General features: G+C 40.9%; 1 protein-coding gene across 6 annotated transcripts in view; it reads left to right on the plus strand.

Moving 5' to 3' along the window:
• The window catches only part of GRM8 (glutamate metabotropic receptor 8), a 766,318-nt gene that overhangs the window by 645,501 nt on the left and 99,824 nt on the right, over nucleotides 1-20,993 (plus strand). For 5 of the 6 annotated variants that reach the window (XM_033958931.1, XM_033958935.1, XM_033958933.1 and 2 more), the window contains one exon: nucleotides 6,937-7,073. In XM_033958931.1, coding sequence (XP_033814822.1) covers nucleotides 6,937-7,073 — 137 coding nt within the window. Of the gene's footprint in view, nucleotides 1-6,936; nucleotides 7,074-10,441; nucleotides 10,513-20,993 lie in introns of those variants that run through there. The other variant, XM_033958936.1, reaches the window with a different exon arrangement.

Genomic DNA, 20,993 nt, shown 5'->3' on the forward strand with positions numbered 1-20,993 from the left:
TCACCATCAGTGGAAAAGGTGGGTGTCTGTCCATGCAGTCAAAGTGAGAGAGCACCAGAATATGTATCAAACAATTTTCTGGCTTATGCCAGACATTTCTGATGTCAAAAACTCAAGTTTGCATATCCAAAAATGAATATTATACATACTGTAATAAAACTTATGATTCAATAGGCTCTGGAAAAATATGAGTTAGATTAAGAGGCTCTTATACTAAAGTATGTTAGATGTTGCACTTGAGCTGTAACACAGGAAATTAATGGCAAGTCCCTCCTATCTGTGCCCGTCTCTTCAACTGCCAACTCCAGACTCCGCCCCTTCTGCCTTGCAGCACCGTATGCTTGGAAGAAGTTACCCAAATCCCTCCGTGTCTGGCAGTGTTCAAGGCCCAGTTAAAAGCCAACCTCTTTGAGAGTGCTTTTGACTCCTCTCACCTTGGGTTCTGTATCCTTAACCCTTTATGTCATATCTGTCTGTCCAAGTTAGATTGTAAGCTCTTCCGAGCAGGGATCGACTATAAATGTCAAAATGAGTGCTGCATACGCATTTCAGCGCTGTATAAATGATAAGAAGTAGTAGCAGTATACCAAGTGCAAAACTAATGTAATACATAGTGGAGAAAAGGTATGCCCTGCATATAAACTGATGTTAACATGTTAAAATGTCCACTGGTGTGCAGTACTCAGCTGGCAGTTACCATGGAAGAATTTAGCACCTCCTGTTTAGAAGGTGATAAATCACCCTTGCTAACTGTACATTAGTTGGTTAGAGCATGGTAAGGGTAGCATGTACAATGCCAAACATACGTTCAGTGGTTGGTTAATTTATTCTCTTCTCTGGTGTTTTTGGGGAAGTGGCAGAAAAGTCCATTTTCAGTGTCAGTTCTAAAGAATTAGAATGTTACCTATGGCTAATTCTGCAGATGTGCCCCTGCCATGCAGAGTTCCCTTGGAGTTGGTGCTCTCCCCATTGCTTTTTAAAATATTTATTAGCCCTCTTGAGACTCTAATTCAAAATCACAATATTTGTTTCTTTTTCTATGCAGGTGACATTCTTCTAATCTTTCCTATATCCCCTTTAGTCCCAGTCCCTTGTCATCTTTAGCAGATTGGTTAACATTTCAAAAACTCATCTTGAATCCTTTAATAACAGCAGCCTGTTGGATTACTGGACCATTAACTAAGATACTAGAAGCAACCTTATTTGTTTTTTGAAGATTTCCAGCAAGAATGTGTAGTAGAGAAATAACAAAAATATACAAAAAATACTCTACTTTGTTAGCCTCAGGTCTAATTCGGTAGAGCTCAAACTCAAACCACCTCCGCCCACATTATTGGCTCAAAAAAAAACTTCCATTTAGAATGACCCTTATGCCATTAAAGTTCTTTTTAAGGGACTAAGATATTGTTTATTGTTTACTGTGTTGTCACACTTTTTTTTTTTTTTTTCTAGATTCAAACAGTTTTATTGATGCAAACATCATCAAATACAACATCAAAGCACATCAATAATGCATCAACTATAATAATATAATATACATAATAAAAGACAAATTCCACTGTCAATAAAACCCCACTTTATCTATATGTAACTATGTGTTTGAACCTATCAATAACCTCTACCATCCCTCTCCCCACCCACCCCTCCCCACCCAATAGTACTCTCTTCCCAATGATACTCTCTTCATTCAACTAAATAAAAGCCCAATTAAGAGACCCAACTTAAAATCGCACTACGGCCCTTAGGATGAAAATCTTGCAAATATGAATACAGGTTTGTATAAACAACATCTTTCGCTTTCTTATAATTCCAGTATCTCTAGCTTCCCAAATGGCCAACTGATGTAATTGGTTCTGCCAATGCCAAAATCTGGGAGAATCAGGGATCGTCCAATATTGAAGTATACATTTTCTAGCCAAGAGACTCATTTTCCTACACAACGTCTTATGTCCTTTAGGCAAATGGCCAAAAGCTTCTGGCAAATCCAAAATAAAGAGAGGAGAACAGCGCAAAGATTTTCCAATTATCTTTGACATATAATTTATTATTCGCTTCCAAAAGTGTTGAATTATGGGGCAAAACCAAAATGCATGACCAAAATGCAAAACCAAAATGTATGACCCTCCCTCCCACATTTATGACATAAAGGTGTAGGCAGACCTCCACTATAAAACAATTGTGTTCGTGTGTAATAGGCACATATTGTAACCCTATAATACGTTTCTCTTAACCATGAACATGAAATCACCCCAGGTGTCGCTCTTATACTACGGGCAACATCCCAATGTCTCAAATTAAGCTATAAATCTTTCTCCCATTTATCCCGAATTTTCTGATAGTCCTGCTGAAGCCAATGTTTCACAGATCTTGGCCGTTTCTTCTGGGCTCCTGGACTTCCATTTACTTCACACAGTTTGAGTTGTTGCTTCCTCAATCTCAGCAACCATAAAAATTTTACAACACAGTAAACAGTACTGTTGTTTAAAATCTTAGTCCCTTAACAAGAACTTTAGTGGCATAAGGGTCATTCTAAACGGAAGTTTTTGGAGCCAATGAAGTGGGCGGAAGTGGTTTGAGCTTTGAGCTCTACCTTTGCTGAGAAAGTGAATAACAAATATTTAAATAAAAACTGTTATAGACGAAACAGCTGACCCCAAAAGTCACTTTTTTGAAAAGCAGTCATTTCAGTATGCAGAGTCAGAGAGGTCCTGGTGCTAATTTATCCACATTGTATTTCATCTTAACAGGATGGTGCTCCATGCAGGACCCAAGTTTTTGCCTAAGGTGGTGTCTTTTTCTCCACTTTAATTAGTCAATCACCTTGCCAACATTTTTCCCTGGGCAACATGCCCATAAAATGACTTTTATTTCCTGAATTACAAGAAACCTATAATCTTCTAAATGTAGTAGACTGAAACCTATATAAAATTCTCCAAGGTTTTTATATGTTTCTATCCAGGAGATCTAGAAACACGATGAAAAAAAGGTCTACTTTTTCTGAATAAATAGCAGATTAGAAACATGGAAACAGAAAATGCGATGGCAGATAAGGGCCATATTGCTCTTCTGGTTTGCCAGGTTTTTAGGGGAGTTCTTATGCCCCCCTGCCTTTTACAAAACTGCGGTAGAGATTTCTACCACGGCCCAGAGCACTAAATACTCCTTTGCTGCTTCAAAGCTCATAGAATTCCTCACAGGCAGAACCATATTTATGGATGGGTAAAAAGCAGCCTGGTTAGAGCACCTCAGGTACTCAGATAATAAGCTCATTAGGACAGGAACATATTGTACTCAAAGTCTTATAACTGCTGCACAGCATTACATATGTCCACTAGGGCTATAAAACTTAAATTATTATTACTGATCACTTAATGGGAGTTGTTCAATTACTCATTTAACACTAGTGGCCTAAAACAGACATTCCTTCTGATCATCTTCGTCTGAATCATCTAGACACCTAAGTCCTCCATTTTAAACAGGCTGTGTGCGCATGCAGGCCTTGCTCCTGATGACCAGGACGGGCATGGCAGGAGACGCGGCAGGAGGTCGGAGCAGCAAGCAAGCAGTAGCAATGCGGGAATTCCCAGTGGAAGGGCTTAGCTGGCAGCAAAGGGCACTGGCTGGAGCCTGAAGCAACAGAAGGAGGTGATGAGGGGCCGAGTACTGCAACAGCAATGGAGCCAGACCGCTGGCGGAAGTTGATTTGAGATCCCAGCCAACACCGCGCACCTTCTGCTCCAAACAAGTGGCAGCCAGCAGCACTGCTGAAGAGAACCAATGGGGCACAGCCTTGCCCTCCTTCATTTTGACTGCAATCCTTGCCCTCTCTCATTTGGAATCTTGAGCTCTCCTTCATTGCTTGACGTTGTCATTTTCGGAGTGCATCAGAAGTGAAATCAAAAGAACAGCGACTTCATTTGTAAGTACAGGTCCGACCTAAGTCAGACATTTGTTACCTTAGGACTGCCTGTACAGGAGTTATGTAAGAAGAACAATCCGAAGTCACTGTTGCTACTGACTTTTGCCCTTTCCTAATTTTTTAATCTGTGTAAGACCTGGCATTCATCAAGATAAAATACCCTGTGGGCGGGATTTGAGGCACCTGGGCCAATCAGGCCCTAAGGCCCGCCATTCGATGGATGGCAGGCCAGACGGTCGGGCTTGAGACCCGTCTGTCCAACTTTTTTATAGGTAAAGGGGGGGTGTCGCCAGGGGGGGTGTTCAGCAGGCCGATCGGGGGTTCAGGATGGGCACCTTAGTAAAAGAGGGGGGTAAGTATTTTTGAACATTACACACATGGTATCAGAAACACTAAACAGTATTTCTCATGGCATTCCTTTGTTTACCAATAGGACCCCTGAGGAAGACTTTTTAAAATCGAAACACGGCCCGTGTTGGGTCCCCATTTCTCTAAGGAACAGTGGATTGTTTATTATGCAAAATATATGACTGAATAAAGTGCCTGCATCGTGTCCATCTGTTCTTCAGTTTTCCTGGTTTTGTTCTTGCCTACCTGACATTCGCTGTGGACTCGTTGGATTTTGCTTGTCTTTGTATACCTTGAGTAGAGCAGAAACAGAGTTGCAATTTATGTGGGCATTTTATAAAATATGTGTTTCCATACCGAGTAAATGCACACATTTACACATCTTTCAGAATAGTTGTAATATTGTGTGAGGATATCTGTGATTCTGTGTGTCATTAGATCTGGTTTTGGAAGCCTATTTTGTAATGGCATATGTACAGCTTTATATAGAATATCTCTCTGAATATTTTGGATGTGTTTAGACTTACCTTCTGTTTTCCTTTTCTAAAAATTTTTATTACTTCCTTTTCTCTTTTAAGCAACCAACCGCTTTAACAAAGCGACCCTACCCTATACGTTTTATCCCATTCCCACTTTCTCCTTTTCTTCTCAAATATGTAACTTTTCCCCTCCCTTCCCTTTTCCCTCACTTTCATGTTTGTCTAGTTAATGTTATCTATGTTCACTCTATTTATTTTTAAATGCCTATTATTTTATCTTTTATCTTTCTTACCCTTTTAAAATTTTATTGTTAACCAGCCAGATATTTGTTGATGGTCGGTATATTAAAAACTAATAAACTTGAAACTTGAAACTTGATGAGATCATAGAAAGCTCTTTCTATGATCTCATCCAAAATATTCTGAGTCCAATAATCCAACCACATAAATATATATCCGAATTAAAAATGAATCCAGATAAGTTCAGTCTAGACATTATATTTAGGGGAGAAGTTAGCAAGGTGCAGTACAAGGATAACTTTTATCGCGGTGGTAAATGAATAATGATCACAAGAAGCAATACTGCAGCAGCCCAAAACTAATGGGCCTCAAAACCACTTCTTGATGCTTCTGGACTTTAGACTAGAGGACTGTTACAGTTCATCCCAGATCACCTTCCCACCCCACCTGATCAGAGCCCCCATCATTTTCCCTTGTTGTTCCAAATTTACTCTGTACTTGATATACCATCTATCAAAGTACGCCTAGAGGGTTTACAATGCTAGTTTAAAAAGACAGTATAAAAAAAAGAAGAAGAAGATTTCATCGTTAAAATAAGAGAGGGGTAGACAAGTCTGAGACACTTACTGACACACAGGGGAACTAGTGGGCCAGAGGATAAAAAATGCATTGTGATTTAAAAAAAAGAAAAAAAGGAGGTAAAAGGTAAAGGGAAGAACAGGGGGGGGGGGGGGTGGCAGCGGGGCGGTAGATGCGCTATCAGTTTTAAGTGCAGAGAGAGCACAGAGAGCCGCGCTAAATGGCCTGCGCTGCTCCCGATGAGTTCCTATGAGCATCGGGAGCAGCGCGGGCCATTCAGCGCGGCTCCCCATGCTAGAAACTGCTAGTGCAGTTTCGTAGAAGAGGGGGTTGTCTCCAAAATGATGTCCCTAGATGTAGTCTCACACTACCACCACTAGAATAGCATGGGATAGGCACATGGGATCTCTTAGAGAGAGAGGAAGAAATAATGGTTACTGCAGATGGGCAGACTGGGAAGGGCCATTTGGCCTTTATCTAACATCATGTTTCTATTTTATGTTTGAAGAGTGGGAAATTGTGTTCAGGAGAGGGGGGAGGGGTAAGAGAAAAGCACTGGTCCTTTAGACTGTGACCCTGGAGCATCAAGCTCTAGCTTTGAAGTCTGATGCCTCTGGGATGGTAAAATAATATTTGATTATGTACTTAAATCTGTAATCCGCCCAGAAACTAAATAATAGTGCAGAATATAAATCCTTCAAATAAATAAAATAAGTAAATAAAAATAACCCCATAACACAAATATGTAACCCATAGTGACCTAAATATTCCTGTGGTAGGGCATGGTAATTGCGTCACATTAAAGGACAAATAACCTGGCTTAAGGCTCTAACATCAGTAGCGTATCCATGGTTTGGCCCGGGCCCACCCATAAGAATATTAGAATTGCCATACTTGGACAGATCAAAGGCCCATCAAGCCCAGAATCTTGTTTCCAACAGTGGCCGACCCAGGTCCCAAGTCCCTGGGATTGGTAGCATGGAATCTTGCTGTATTTGGGATTGTGCCAGGTACTTATGACCTGGATCGGCCACCGATAGAAACAGGATCTTGGGCTAGATGTACCATTGGTCTGCCACAGTATGTTTATTCTTATATTCTTATTTTGGGCCTATCTCTCTGGTGATGGTCCACATTAAAATAAAATTATTAGTTCTACATATCTATATTTTTTTATGTTACTGGATTATTGGACTTTATGAATATTTCAACTTAGCCTTTATGAAATAGGCTTAAAATAGGCAATTTTTTAAAAAATTCTCGCTTAGGTGTCCACTATTTTATACTTGTGTCTGTGGAAAAACTGAAATCAGAAACACAGAGAAATATTTTGAGAAATACTTCTAATAAATCTTTCCTGGCTTTTTACAGGAAGTGCTGGAACACCAGTTACTTTCAATGAGAATGGGGATGCACCTGGACGTTACGATATTTACCAATATCAAATGAACAACAACACAGCGGAATATAAAGTCATTGGGCACTGGATAAATAAACTTCATCTAAAAGTAAGACGCTGCTTGTTGCAAGTCAAAAAATGTATATATTTATTAGAAAGTGTTTTTACAATGCTTTTCCATCCAATAAAAATATTCAAAGTAATCTACAAATAATAACATCACAGTAGAAATCTAAAAATCTGGACTGCTCAGGGATTGGCTCAGTCCAGAGTTTTGGATTTTCTTAATTCTCAGGCAGTACTAATAAAATTCAAATTTTAGAAAAAATAAAGAGATGAACGGGCACATTTTGTTGATTTACTCATTAACAAATACAGAATGCTTCATTTATAAAAGCGTACAGTACAAAGAAACAATATTTTCTAATTAACCCCTCTTTTACGAACGCATAGCGTGGGTTTTAGCACCGGCAGTGGTGGTAACTGCTTCGACGCTCATATGAGCTTCGGAGCAGTTATCGCCACTGCCAGCGCTAAAACCCACGCTATATGTTCGTAAAAGAGGGGGAAAATTAGAATACATTAGGAGAGTCATAGAAAGCATAGGTATTTTCCTGCAAAATTTGATTTTGAATGTTCATTTTACAGAAAGAACATACAAAGAAACTTAAATGTTACTGTATGTTTCATTGTATTAGATCATGTAGACTTGGTTGTCCAATCCAGCATCACCTCAATCTCTTACCTCAATCTATGTCTCCTTTTCCCTTATCCAGCATCTCTCTCTGTCTCCCCCATCCAGCATCATGATCATCCCATCTGTCTTTTCCCCCATCCAGTCTCTGTCTCTCTCTCTCTCTCTCTCTCTCTCTCTTTGTATGTCTCTCTTCTCCCAACCAGCATCACCTCATCTCTGCCTCTTCCCCATCTAGCATACCTCTCTCACTCTGTCTTCCCTATCCAGCATATCTTTCCTATTTAGCATCTCTCCACCCCATCTATCATCTCTATTTGTCTCTCTTCACTGTCCAGCATCTCTTTGCCCCATCCACCAACTCTGTGTCTCTCTTTCCCATCTAGCTTCTCTGTATCTCTCATCCTCATTCAGCATATTTCAGCATCTCTCATCCCCACCCAGTGTCTCTCTGCTCCATCCAGTGTTTCTCTGCATCTCTCTTCTCCATTCAACGTATCTCTCTCTTTCTCTCTCTGGCTCTGCAGCTCTACAGACCCCAAAAGAGGAGGTCCTGAGCCCAAAGAAGGGTGAACTGGGGTTTGACCCCAAAGGAGGGGGGACCAGTCCCCCCCCACATGGTACAGTGTCTCTCTTCCTCCACTCCCTGACCTACCCACAGCTCTCCCTTGCTCCCCAAGCCCCCAGTGTAAAGTATTTTACCTTTCCAGAGTAAGAACCTTACTTTGTGTGGTGCTAGTGATAGCCTTATATACAGACTGCCTCTGGCCTGCATTGCTCCTTTCTTGCTGACCCACCCACCCCTTCTGATGCAACTTCCTATTTTCAGAAGAGTGGGAAGGATCAGAGGGAAAGGCATCCGGAGGCAGCCTGTATGTAAGGCTGCTGCTAGTGATACACAAAGGAAGGCTTCCTTATACCAGAAAGGTAAAATACTTTACACCGGATGGTTGTACGGGGGAGTAAGGAAGAGCTACGGGATGAGCATTGAGTGAGGGGAGGGGGTAGGAGGGAGAGAAGATTCTCAGGCAGTCCAAATGATGCAATTCTGAATGGTCTGGATTCTTGAACGGTCCAGATTTATGGTGTCTGAATTTTGGGATTTCTACTGTATAATATAGAGAACCCCATTTAGCATAGAATGCATCAATCAGAATTGAGATATCCAGGTTGAATGCATTAAGCCTTGATGATAATTTAGGACAGGATCTGCCAATGTAGAGCCTTCTCTAAAACAGCTGGAGTAGTGTGCATGTATTTGCTGGCACGTGACGTGGGATCAGCTATTTTACAAATTCAGGTATAGATAATAAAAAAATGAACAGAACAATCAAAATGGGGATCAATATGCAAAGCTTGAACTGAGTATTATAACCAGCACAAAAGGTTCAAAGCAAATATCCAAAAACATCTGACAAAATCTAGTCATTTATAAATACGTGAAAGATGCGCTCAGAAAAGTAAATGTGCCCATAGTGAAATAAAAACAGGACAACCAGCCTCAAAACCAAACCATGATAAAACAGTGCTAAAAACAAACTTATTTTATGGTTCAGCAAATTCTTGTCGGCAAGGGACCAATTCCTGATGAAACACTGCTGCAGAGAATCACAGGTGGTTGCTACTGTGTGTTATCAGCTTTTATAAATCATTCTAGCACCTACACATAAGTCAAAAGTCTGAGAGGATAAATTGCCGCCCCAGAGAGATATATATTTTTAATCCATATATATGAATTTTTATTTTTACATGTCTGTCCTCTGGAGTCTTGGAGATCTTTTATTCACTTTGTTTCATATAATAAGGACACTATAGGCTCCTTTTACTAAGATGCAATAGGGCATTAGCGCGCGGAATAGCGCGCACTAGACCTTAACACCAGTATTGAGCTGGCATTAGTTCTAGTTGCGTAGAACACAGTAATATCCTGCGTGCGCTAAAAACGCTAGCGCACCTTAGTAAAAGGAGCCCTATATGTTTGTGAACGCCTGATAAAGGCAATTTTGCCAAAACACGGCCTGTGTTGAGTTTGTGACAATTTATCCTTTGAGATATTTGTGGTTCTAACCATCTGTTCTCTCCTGGGTTCCTGGAACTAACTCAGCACCCAAGTTTCTAGTGCTTCTCCCCTTCTCTCAGGAACTCTTGCAATATATCTTCTCTGAGGTCAGGGGATCTGACTGAACTCTTCCCCCTTTCTGAATTTTGCTGAGTAGGTAGTGTTAGATTAGACTGACATCAGCACAATAAGCCCGAGAGAGCTGTGTCACCCTTCTCTTCCAGCTGCCTGATATCAGAACATTAAACCTAGCTGTGCTGCTTTGTACTATTCAGGCTTTTTCCCCTCTCCCATTCTGGAAGGTAGGCAAGAAAACATTTCTAAGCTTTCTTGTGGTACTTTTAGCTTCTTAGCTTTTTCTTGGGTCTCCTCTATATCTTTCCCACTCATAGGGCTCCTTTTACGAAGGCGTGTTAGGGTCTTAATGCACGGAATAGCGCATGCTAGCCACTACTATGTCTTCCTTCGCTACTGCTTCCTCCTTCGCAGGCAGTAGTTTTTCAGCTAGCGTGCGCTAAAAACGCTGGCACACTTTCATAAAAGGAGCCCTTAGAGTGCATGCACAAATTTATACCTTCTTTATAGCAGGTGTAGCTATCTGCATTGATATTTGTGCACTATGGGGCTGAATCTGGGAGCCTATTATACATAATGCTATATAGGCACCTATGTTGTCTTGAAGAAATTGACTTAAAATAAGCACTCTTTTTGTCTTGTCATATAGGCATCCTAATATCAAGTTTCAAGTTGTATTAAAATTTTAAATAGACTTCCAGTGGAAACATGGAGCTGTAGACAGCTAGCTGCTGCGGCTCCGTTACACCCGTCCACAGATCAGCTTTAAATCGGCCTCACCGTTTACTCCCCTGGATTGGACCGCAGTGATCCTTGCCGGCTTCCCGAGAGTGCTCGTTCATTGCAGTGGAGCGAGATGGCTTCAAAGCTCACCTGACCGGCTCGGGAGCGGGCCAAACAGACGGAGCTTAAAATGGTGGACCGTGTAGCGCCCTCATCTCCAGAGGCCCCAAGCTCTGGGTGGGTGTCTGAACTTACGGCCAAAGTACAAGTGGCAATTGAGGGTTCCTTGGAGGACAAGCTACAGCGTATCCTCGACAAGCTAGATACGCTGGATCAGCGCTTTGCTTCTCTTACTTCGGAGGTCTGGGAGACGCAGCAGCATGTTAGCGCAGAGGAGGACTCTGTTCAGCGTATTTCCCAAGAACAGGCAGCACATACCTCCACCATTGCAGCATTGCAGGCCAAGATTGATGATCTGGAAAACAGATTGCGGTGCAACAACCTGCGTTTTATCGGCTTGCCCAAAACGTTGAAGGAAGCAGAGCTCGGGGATTTTCTCAAGTGCTGGTTGCCAGAGTCCTTGTCTCTGCCACGGACCCCGGGTCCATTGAGGATCGAGAGGGCCCATGGTTTGGGGCCGCATCGGGAGTCTGTGGACCGCCCGAGGGCGGTTATCTGCCACCTCCTTAATTACAGGCATAAGATGGAGGTCCTGAGAGGGTTGCGGCAGGGAAAGAAGTTGCTGTATGAGAATTGTGCCATCCTGTGCTTTTAGGACTATTCAGCTGAATTTCCCAAGCTCAATGCCAGTTCTCACCCCTGTATATCCGGCTCATCCAGTGTAACATTGCATTCTTGTAGTACCCAGCCCGATTGCAATTGGTGCATCAGGGCAGGGCCCACCATTTTGACACCTTGGAGGCGGTGCAGCGTTTCATCATGGAGCAGATCCCTGAGGGCCCTGTGTGAGGGGCAGCAGCAGATGAGGGGGCCCAGTAGTCTGGTGAGCCCGACGGCCTACTATTTTTGGACCTTGTTGGGGGTCCTTGTTTGGCCCCTTAGCCTGGGCTGTGCCTCCCCTGTGGGGGCCTCTTGTCTCTTGCTGTACATGAGCTCTTTTTGTGTTCTTTTGGGGAGTGTTTGCAAGGTATGGGGGTTGGGGGGGGTTTGACTGTTTGTAGTGTGCTTGAGGGGAAGGGTGGGTGGGTGGGGAGGGGTACCTTATGGGGTTTTCCATTATTTGCCCTGCGGCATGAACTCACATGATGCGCTCTGGGGGTGCCTTTCTTCTCCTTCTTCTTCCCCCTTTGTCTTGGAGCTTCTTTGTTGCTGGTTGGGCTTAGACCATCGGTGTGGCATTACTGAGGGATTCCCGTGGAGGGTGTACACAGTTTCCTGGAAGTGGCGCCCCTTAGGAGGTGTCACGGGACTAGGCTGGGGGAGGTTGGGAGGTGGATGGGGATGGGGATGTGCGGAGAGGAAGGAGGAGAGGGCTGTTCTTTGGGGCTGGGGAGCCGAGGGGGGGTTAGGTTAGATGGGGGATTCTTGGTTGGGGTGGTTGGAGGGGGGGTCTCATGGAGTTGGGGAGGGAGGGGAGTATTACTTTGCGTAGGCTGAGGGGGTATGTTTGGGGGCTATTCGGGGGACTATGGCTGGAGCTGAAGGGGTGGTGGCTGGGACACCCTTCTGGTGCCCTTCAGGAAGTATCTTTTTGTAGCTTTTTTCCTCTGACTGCCCTGTTCTGGAGTACACGTTAACCTCGTGGAATGTGGGGGGAATTCATTCCCTCATAAAACAACATTAAATTTTACAACGTAGGGGGGTGGATAGTGGGCGTATTTTTCATGTATGCACTTGTTTTGCACTTAGGAGCACTCAATTGGTCCAAGAAAATCCTGGTATAAATAGGGTGTGCCAAGGTTCAGAGGCCTATTGACACCTAAGACAACTTTAGGTGTCACTAAGCGCGATTCCATAAGGTGTGCCTAGCTTTCATAGAATCACGCCTAAGTCCCACACTGCTCGGCGTGGAAATTTTAGGTGCCATTTATACAGTGAAACTGGAGCCTAAATCTGTTAGTGCATCTTAGTAAAAGAACCCTTTGGCCTTTATATGCTAAGAACTTGCTCAGGATATCAAGAACATAATTTCAAAACAGTCTGTTCATGTACAAACCAATTCCACTGGATTCTTACCCGCTGTAGGGGGGTAATTTTATAAGCAAGAACTTATGTCAATGTAACATAAAGTTTATATTTTATAGTTATTTTCTTTGGTGGATGACTTTATAAGTAGACTTATGATTAAGATAAGAATCTGTTAAAGCACATCTTTGTTACTCCACCAAAGTAGTGGCTGGTTTGACGATGTTAATGTTAATATGTCACTCTGATTATGTAATTTGGTGTTGTCAATTTTTATTTTTGTAAAATAATTGAAATGTTTTTTATGTATATTTATGAATGAGTTGATGTACTTCGCCTTGTATAATGTCGATTATAAATAAACCAAACCAACCAACCAAAGTGTAATTGAATTATAAACTTATAAGGCAGATAATGAAACTTGTGAATTAGGTGAACAGGTTACAGAGCTTTGTTTATGCTGGTACTACAAAATACATAAAAACTATTAATACCCCCACCCCATTTTACAATGCCATGCTACTGCCCGGCAAAATCCCCAAAGCTTCAGAACAGTTACCACAGTGGCAGCCGTTAGTGCGGCTTTGTGAAAGTGTGGGTGGGGGGAAAGGAAAATGTACTATCTCTATATATCTTTATCTTTCTCTCACTGTATAAAATATATTAGAGTTACACATTTAACACATTATTCCCCCTCCTTTTACAAAACTGTAGCGGAGTTTTTAGCGCTGGCCATGGCGGTGACAGCTCCGACGCTCTTAGAATTCCTATGAGCATCAGAGCTGTTACCACCGCGGCCAGTGCTAACAATTGCGCTACGGTTTTGTAAAAGGAGGATGTTCAAAATTAATCACATCTAATAAAATTAATCACCCTACCTCTGTCAGCGCCTCTCCATGCACTTCCTTACCACACCTGTTCTGTACCTTCAAATTGCTCAGACAACGGCTGCTCAGCAACATCTAAATGCTGCCTGCTCTGGAGACTCCCTTTAACCCATCTCGTACTTCAGGAAATGGACAATTGCACTGGGTCCTCCGTGCACGTATTCAGCTTGTCGACTCTGTGACCCAACTCTTGAAGGTCAGACCGCTGTTCAGACACAAGTTCCAAACTTATTCCTCCAACACTAGCTATTTCTGTCTTAAGCTTAGCAAATAAAAATTACCAATTCTTCCTTAGACATTACAAGCAATGATTTGTTTTTATTGGGCCAATATTTCTGGCGATGCCTTCTTAGGAGCTACCAGAGCTATTTATGAGCCCACCTGCAAGGAGCGCTTGCCATGCTTCTCAAAACTCTCGGGCCTGACACTAGAGATTGCACATTCATAGATGTCAATAGCTTTCTTTCTTGTTGACATACTGAAATAATTCTGAGGCGGTGTGTTTAAAGCAGCATAGCACTATAAGAAATGCACTCTAGCTGTTTAATGCAGGTAAAATGGAGATCTGGGCATGACGAAGGAAGGGTTGAAGAGATGGCTGACTAACAGTAAGGAGGGGTTGGCAACATGTACTGCCTGTCACAACTGCTGATAGCGAGACTGTAATTAACACAAACTCAAGAGAAGTAAGTGCAGCTGTACTATGACAGTCCAATAGTGCTGAAACAGCTCTAACCCTGATTCAAACTCTCCTGCTCCAATCCTCCACTCCTTATCAGATCTTTCTTCTCTGATCCAACCATTCCCTTGAACTGACACCCCTTCTGATCTCTCACCCTCACAATCAGACATCACTTTCATTTCCCCCAATCAGACTCTCTGATCCCCCAACTCCCCTCCCCCCCCCCACACACATAGTACATGCTATTCCCACTTGTCCCCACTCCAACCCTCCTTCTTCCTATAGGACATACCCAGATGCAAGGTTTAGTGGTCTAATGGTAAGTAAAGGTAGTGGTCCCCCTCTGTTCCCTTTCCGCCTAGTACCAGGTTCAAAATAGTGTCATAGACCTCTAGCAGTAGTTTCATGGTACTGTCAAGAGAATTCAACTTTCCATTCCAAGTCACAGAAGGTTAATAGGAACACATCCCCTCCAATATTGCATCCAATCCAATCCATTTTAGCAATCATTTCACAGTTCTTCACAAAATGCCTAGCCATAGTAGTAAATAGCTACACACACAAGGGATTAATGTATTTTTTACCTGGATCCCTGACTGATTAAAATCACAATTTAATTTTATTGATTAAAATGTATATATATATATATATATATTGTGTATTTATTTATATATATTTATATATTATAAATTTATATATATTTATATATATATATATATATATAATACACAGTATATATCACATGTGTGCTATACAGTGTAGAGATAAACATATGCAATAAAATACATACAAAACAAACAATATAAATCACACAATAAAGTAATTATAAAATAATATAAAAACAATAAAATATGTAAAAACACTTATAAATATAGTAAAATTATCAGTACAGATTATTTTTGATGCTGCCATCATTCTCAAGGCCTTTAGAAAATCATTCTCACAGTATAAATCAGCAAGAGTTTCAGAACACTGGACCAACTACTGAGAGCAACATGGCACAAGCTCTACCCAAGTGCCTCTAAGACACTGAAGTCACTGCTAATTGCCTCTGAAGAATCAGTGCCCTCCCAGAGTCCTTCCACTTTAGAATTTACCTCGGATCTACAAGGCATCATTAGAATATGGCTTCAAAATTCAGATTCCAATTTTAAATTCACCATGCTGGGCAATAGGAAGCCAATGTAAATGCATCAAATGATGGTTAATATAATTGGGTAATTAGTCTTGTAGTGACATTTTGTACTACTTGTAGCACATGAGACATTTATTTAGATAACCCAAGGTAAGGACTCATAGTAATCCAATTTGGACAATATCAGCAACTGAATAACCAGAAAGAAAGTATGATATTCCAACATGCTATGTAGTTTCCATATTAAGTGTAATTTAAAGAAAGCCAGTGGCCATAAATGCCATAATTTGAGACAATTAATAGAAAATGACACAGGGAAAAAATTGATCACCATTCCTGCCCCATCTCCATGAGCTCAGTCCCCGTCCCTGCCCCATTCCCACGAGCTCAATCCCCGTCCCCGACCCGCAAGCTCAGTCCCCGCCCTGCAAACTGTCAGATTCCATCCGCACAAGCCTCGAATAGTTATGATTTTATACTGAACTTATTTTATTAAAGTATATAAAGAGACAATAATTCTGTACAATTGTCATTTTATAAACACAAATAATACAGAGCAGGAATCTACAAAACCCCTGTGTCTCCTCCCTTTCACAAATATCGCCTCCATTGTTGTGAAAACTGAACAAATCAAATTACTACAGAATGCTACATAGAAAAATCAAGCTAACAGAATACTTCAGTCACACATGGCAGGAATAGTGTAGGGGAGAGCAACTAGGGCAACTGCCCCCTGGTCAGAAAGAGAGCCCTAAGCCAGCTGGAAGCTAAAGAAGCTTTGTGGTCCCCAGTTATGTCTAATACCAGCTCTAGCAGGATACATATTTCAAATCTGAAATATTCTAATCACAAAATAAAAAATAATTTTTTTTTTCTACCTTTTGTTGTCTGGTAATTTTATTCTTCAAATCACATTGGTCTCAGGCTTTGGTTTTGGGTTCCTTCTGCCTTCAATACGGCATAGCTGGCTCCTGAAGGTATAATAGGCGCAAGAGGAGCTGGAGAGGAGATACTGAGTCTGACATGGGCACAATTTTTTTATTACAGGAGCAAGACTTTACCACTCCCATGGGACAGTAAAAGGTCTTGTCCCCATTCCTGTGGGGCGGTGAAAGGTTTTGTCCCCAATCCTGCGGTAATCCAGTTGCAAATGTCTCCATTCCTTCTGATTTACTGTGGTGACCACGGTTTATCGCAGTAAACGGTCCCTGTGTCATTCTCTACCAAGAATGACATTTAGGCTAGATACACAACTGTGATTGTAATATGTCTAACTTTCATCAATGAATCATCGTGTAAATGTAAATCTAAGATAACTGCTTTTTTAAAAATAAGATTTAAATCCATGCTACAGTTCATTCTCATTATTCGCACATTCCCAGTGGTTCTCATTTCTAAACCTAAGTGTTTTGAGGGAGTTTTTTTTATGCCTATGATAATATTGAAAGCAGTGGAAGTACATGCTGCTACATTAATTTGAGGCTTTTTTCTCCCTCTTAAGTTGTGTTGAGACCCGGTTTGAAGCGGGGTGCTCCTCAGTGACCACAATTGAGCAACATATCTAGAGATTTTTTATTTTTTTTTTTTTAATCTTTATTAATTTTCGAACTTACAATAAGTGTGTCAATATGTTAAAACAGATTAACAATAAGTATATCACTTAATAATCATTAATAGTACAAATGATATATTCTTATCTCCCACCCTTCCCAACCCTTCCTATTATATAATCAATACCTTGTACAATATGTAATCATAAAATTACCCCCCTCCCCCCTCATAATTGAACCTGTAAATTTAAGGGAAAAAAATGTCATCTAATCAGTACAATATTTTGTTAATGGCTCCCACACATCTTGAAATTTCCTAAAACATCCTCGTTGTATTGCAATAAATCTTTCCATTTTATAAATATGACAGAAGGAATTCCACCAGAAATTATAATTTAATCTACTCCAGTTTTTCCAATTATATGTAATTTGTTGAATGGCAACCCCAGTCATTATAAGTAATAATTTGTTATTATTTGAAGAAATCTAACTTTTTGCTCTCATTGCCATACCAAACAGCACAGTATCATATGACAATGCCACTGGATTGTCTAATAAACAATTAATTTGGTCCCAAATTGATTTCCAAAAAGTCATAATAAATGGACAATAGAATAATAAATGATCTAAAGTCCCTGCTTCGAGATGACAGTGCCAACATCTATTAGACTTAGAGCTATCCAATTTTTGTAACAGAACAGGGGTCCATAATGCTCTATGTAACAGAAAAACCCATGTTTGTCTCATAGATGCTGACACCGTACATCTCATCCTCCAAGTTCAAATTTGTGGCCACTGAGATGCAGAAATTAGATGCTTGATCTCAATGCTCCAAATGTCTCTCAGACCAGTTTTTGGTTTCTTTTTAATAAATCCAGTCAGCAGTTTATACCACTGGGCAGCCTGGAAGCATAAGAACTCTATACTATATTGATTATTAAGGTTTTCCCACTCAGGGAACCCCGCCTGAATGGCCTGCTTCAGTTGCAACCATCTAAAACTATCTGATTTATTGAGATCATATTTATGTTGCAACTGTGAAAACTCAAGCAGTTTACCATTAGAGATAACATCATCCAATAACCGTATTCCTGCTATCATCCAATGCTTCCAGGCGAGCTTTTCTCCGCCAATTTGAATCTAGGAGTTTAGCCATATAGATTGATTTGTAAATTTGTGAATTGGAATAGTTGTTAAATTACTTACAAATCGCAATGTTTTCCATGTATCAACTAATATTCTGTTATCTTTACAGTACCTAGGAATTTTAATACTGAGAACATGGCATAGACGTATAGGAGACATGAGTTGCCATTCTAACCACAACCAATCTGGGAGTTTTTCCATGAGCTCTGGGAGGACCCAATACATACCCTGGCGCAGAATATAGGATTGATGGTACCTATAAAAATTGGGAAAATTCAAAGCAACTCTAGGAGTTTTACCCAGCCAAATACATTTTGTAAAAATGCTATTTAATTTTTTATAAAAGGACCCTTGAACAAAAAACAGGCAACATACTCATCTGATAACAAACCACAGGCAAAATCATCATTTTAATAGTTTGGATTGTCCCCCACCATGAAAGATGTAAAGGATTCCATTGCTCAAACGTTTCTGTTACCTTCTGTAATAAAGATTTTTCATTTATTTTCATTGTTTCTTCCAGGGTATTTTTAATCCAAATGCCTAAATACTTTATTCCATCCTCTTTCCAAAGAAAGGGAAATGAATCAAACAAACCTTTTGTACAATGGGCATTAAGTGGAAGAATTTCTGATTTACTCCAATTTATCTTGTATCCTGAAAATTTTCCAAATTTCTCAATCATTTCAAGTAAGCAAGGAATGGTTGTCTCAGGATTTCTCAAAGAGTAGTATATCATCCGCATAAGCAAAGACCTTATATTCCCGATCTCTACGAGGAATACCCTGTATCTCCTTCGCTTGCTGAATGGCTAATAACAAGGGTTCTAATACAATATCAAAAAGCAGAGGAGATAAGGGACAACCTTGTCTAACCCCCCTCTGCAACCTAAAACCTTCTGAAAAACTATTATTAATGTACAGTTTAGCAACAGGGGAGCTATACAATGTTTGAACCTTTTGTATAAATCCTGAACCTATACCAAACCACTCCATTGCTTGATACATGAAGGTCCATTCAACTCAATCAAAGGCCTTCTCTATATCAAGGGATACAGAAAAAGCCGGATCATTTAAGGCTTTTGACAAATTTAAACATATGTAACGGTCAGCCTAGTGTTGTTAGAAGAATGTCTCTGAGATTTTTTTGTAGTTTATACTTTTGTTGATTTCCTTGTTGGGAATAGCAAAGCCCAAATTAAACCTAAATTGCCTATAGACCAGGGTTGTCCAACATTGATCCTTGAGGGTCACAATCTAGTCGGGTTTTCAGGATTTCCCCAATAAATTTGCACAAGATCTATTTGCATGCACTGCTTCCATTGTATGCAAATAGGCCTCATGCATATTCATTTGGGAATTCTTGAAAACTTGACCCAACGAGGGCTGAGGTTGGACACCCCTGCTATAGAGTATAGGCCCCAAACCACCCCAAAACTAACCTTAACTCACTCAGTATTGTATAGGCCTCAATAATTTCTCTCCTGAGCTGTCTTTTCTCCAAGATGAAGAGTCCTAGCTGCTTTAATATGTCCTCATAGAGAAGTTGTCCCATCCCTTCTATCATTTTTGTTGCCCTTCTCTGTACCTTTTCTAACTCCACTATATTTACTTTCAACTAAATATAGGTATCATGGTAAAATCTTGTAGCTCCTATTATTATATTTGGGTTCATGCACTTTTTCTCAGAGCTGTATATGTTCTCCATATACATTTATTCAGTGGCCAGACTAACATATAGCTTGGCTCAAACTATGCATAAAAATGTAAGGATAAATTATCCGTATGTTTTTATTCAGTAGCTTGACTGCTGAGTATTGTACTCATTACTCTTTGATTCATTTTAAGAGGTTCTTTTTCCCCACTTTTTCCTGAAGTAGATACCCTATTGCTATTTTCTTAAACTTCAGGAGAAAGTTGGCCTCACTGACCTCATGTCTGTTCTTCTCTACTTTTTTTCTGTGCTCCTCTTCAATCAAGCTTTTATTATCATCTGTTGTTTAGGCATCCTTTTATTGTGCATTATTAATTCACAGCTCTGGTGCCATATGCAGAGAATTGTCTTCAATTTTTATTCACCTTGATCTTCAATGCTGTCAAACACTGTGTCCTTTTTGTCAACTTTTGCTGACCTTTGTCTTTCTTGCATTGTGTTGAAATGTATTTCCAGCCTCGCTTCACATTTCTGACTGTCTCAAGAAACATTTTTTTTTTCTTTTTAACTCCCACTCTCTTTTGATAGTCTCCAAAGTTCAGTGTTTGAACCCTCACCACCTCTCCACCTTCACCACCTACACATGTGTACTCACACACTGCTGCTGTTAATCTACCTTCTCAAGCAGTTCTATTCTCTCAAATATCTTATTTACATTAGAATGTGCTAGTCACTTTTCTGCCTTGATCCATTCTAATTTTTATATTTTACTTTCTGGAACATTATTTCACAAAGGCACATAGGCACTTATATTACTTTTGTAACACATATGCACTGTGAGGGAGTCTATAAGAAAGTAGTATTCCCCCTTAACAGCACCTGAAAGAGGCCCTCTGCTCAGAGCTGATGCTGATTAGCTATGACTTCAGCCTAGTGCAGGGGTGGGCAACTCCGGTCCTCGAGGGCTGGAATCCAGTCAGGTTTTCAGAATTTCCCCAATGAATATGCATTGAAATGAGTGGATGCAAATAGAGCTCATGCATACTCATTGGGGAAATCCTGAAAACCCGACTGGATTCCGGCCCTCGAGGACTGGAGTTGCCCACCCCTGGCCTAGTGGCATAGTAAGGGGAGGGGGGGGGGCAAAGGGATGGACCACTCCAGGTGCCGTCTTAGTGTGAGTACTAGTGCTCTTCCTCCTCTCCGACCCCATGCGTACCTCTTGAAATGTTCATCAGTGTGAGCAGCATCTTCCACCTCCTGCTCCCGCCAGCCTTGGC

This window comes from Geotrypetes seraphini, chromosome 9 (genome assembly GCF_902459505.1).
Source record: "Geotrypetes seraphini chromosome 9, aGeoSer1.1, whole genome shotgun sequence".
NCBI lineage: Eukaryota > Metazoa > Chordata > Amphibia > Gymnophiona > Dermophiidae > Geotrypetes > Geotrypetes seraphini.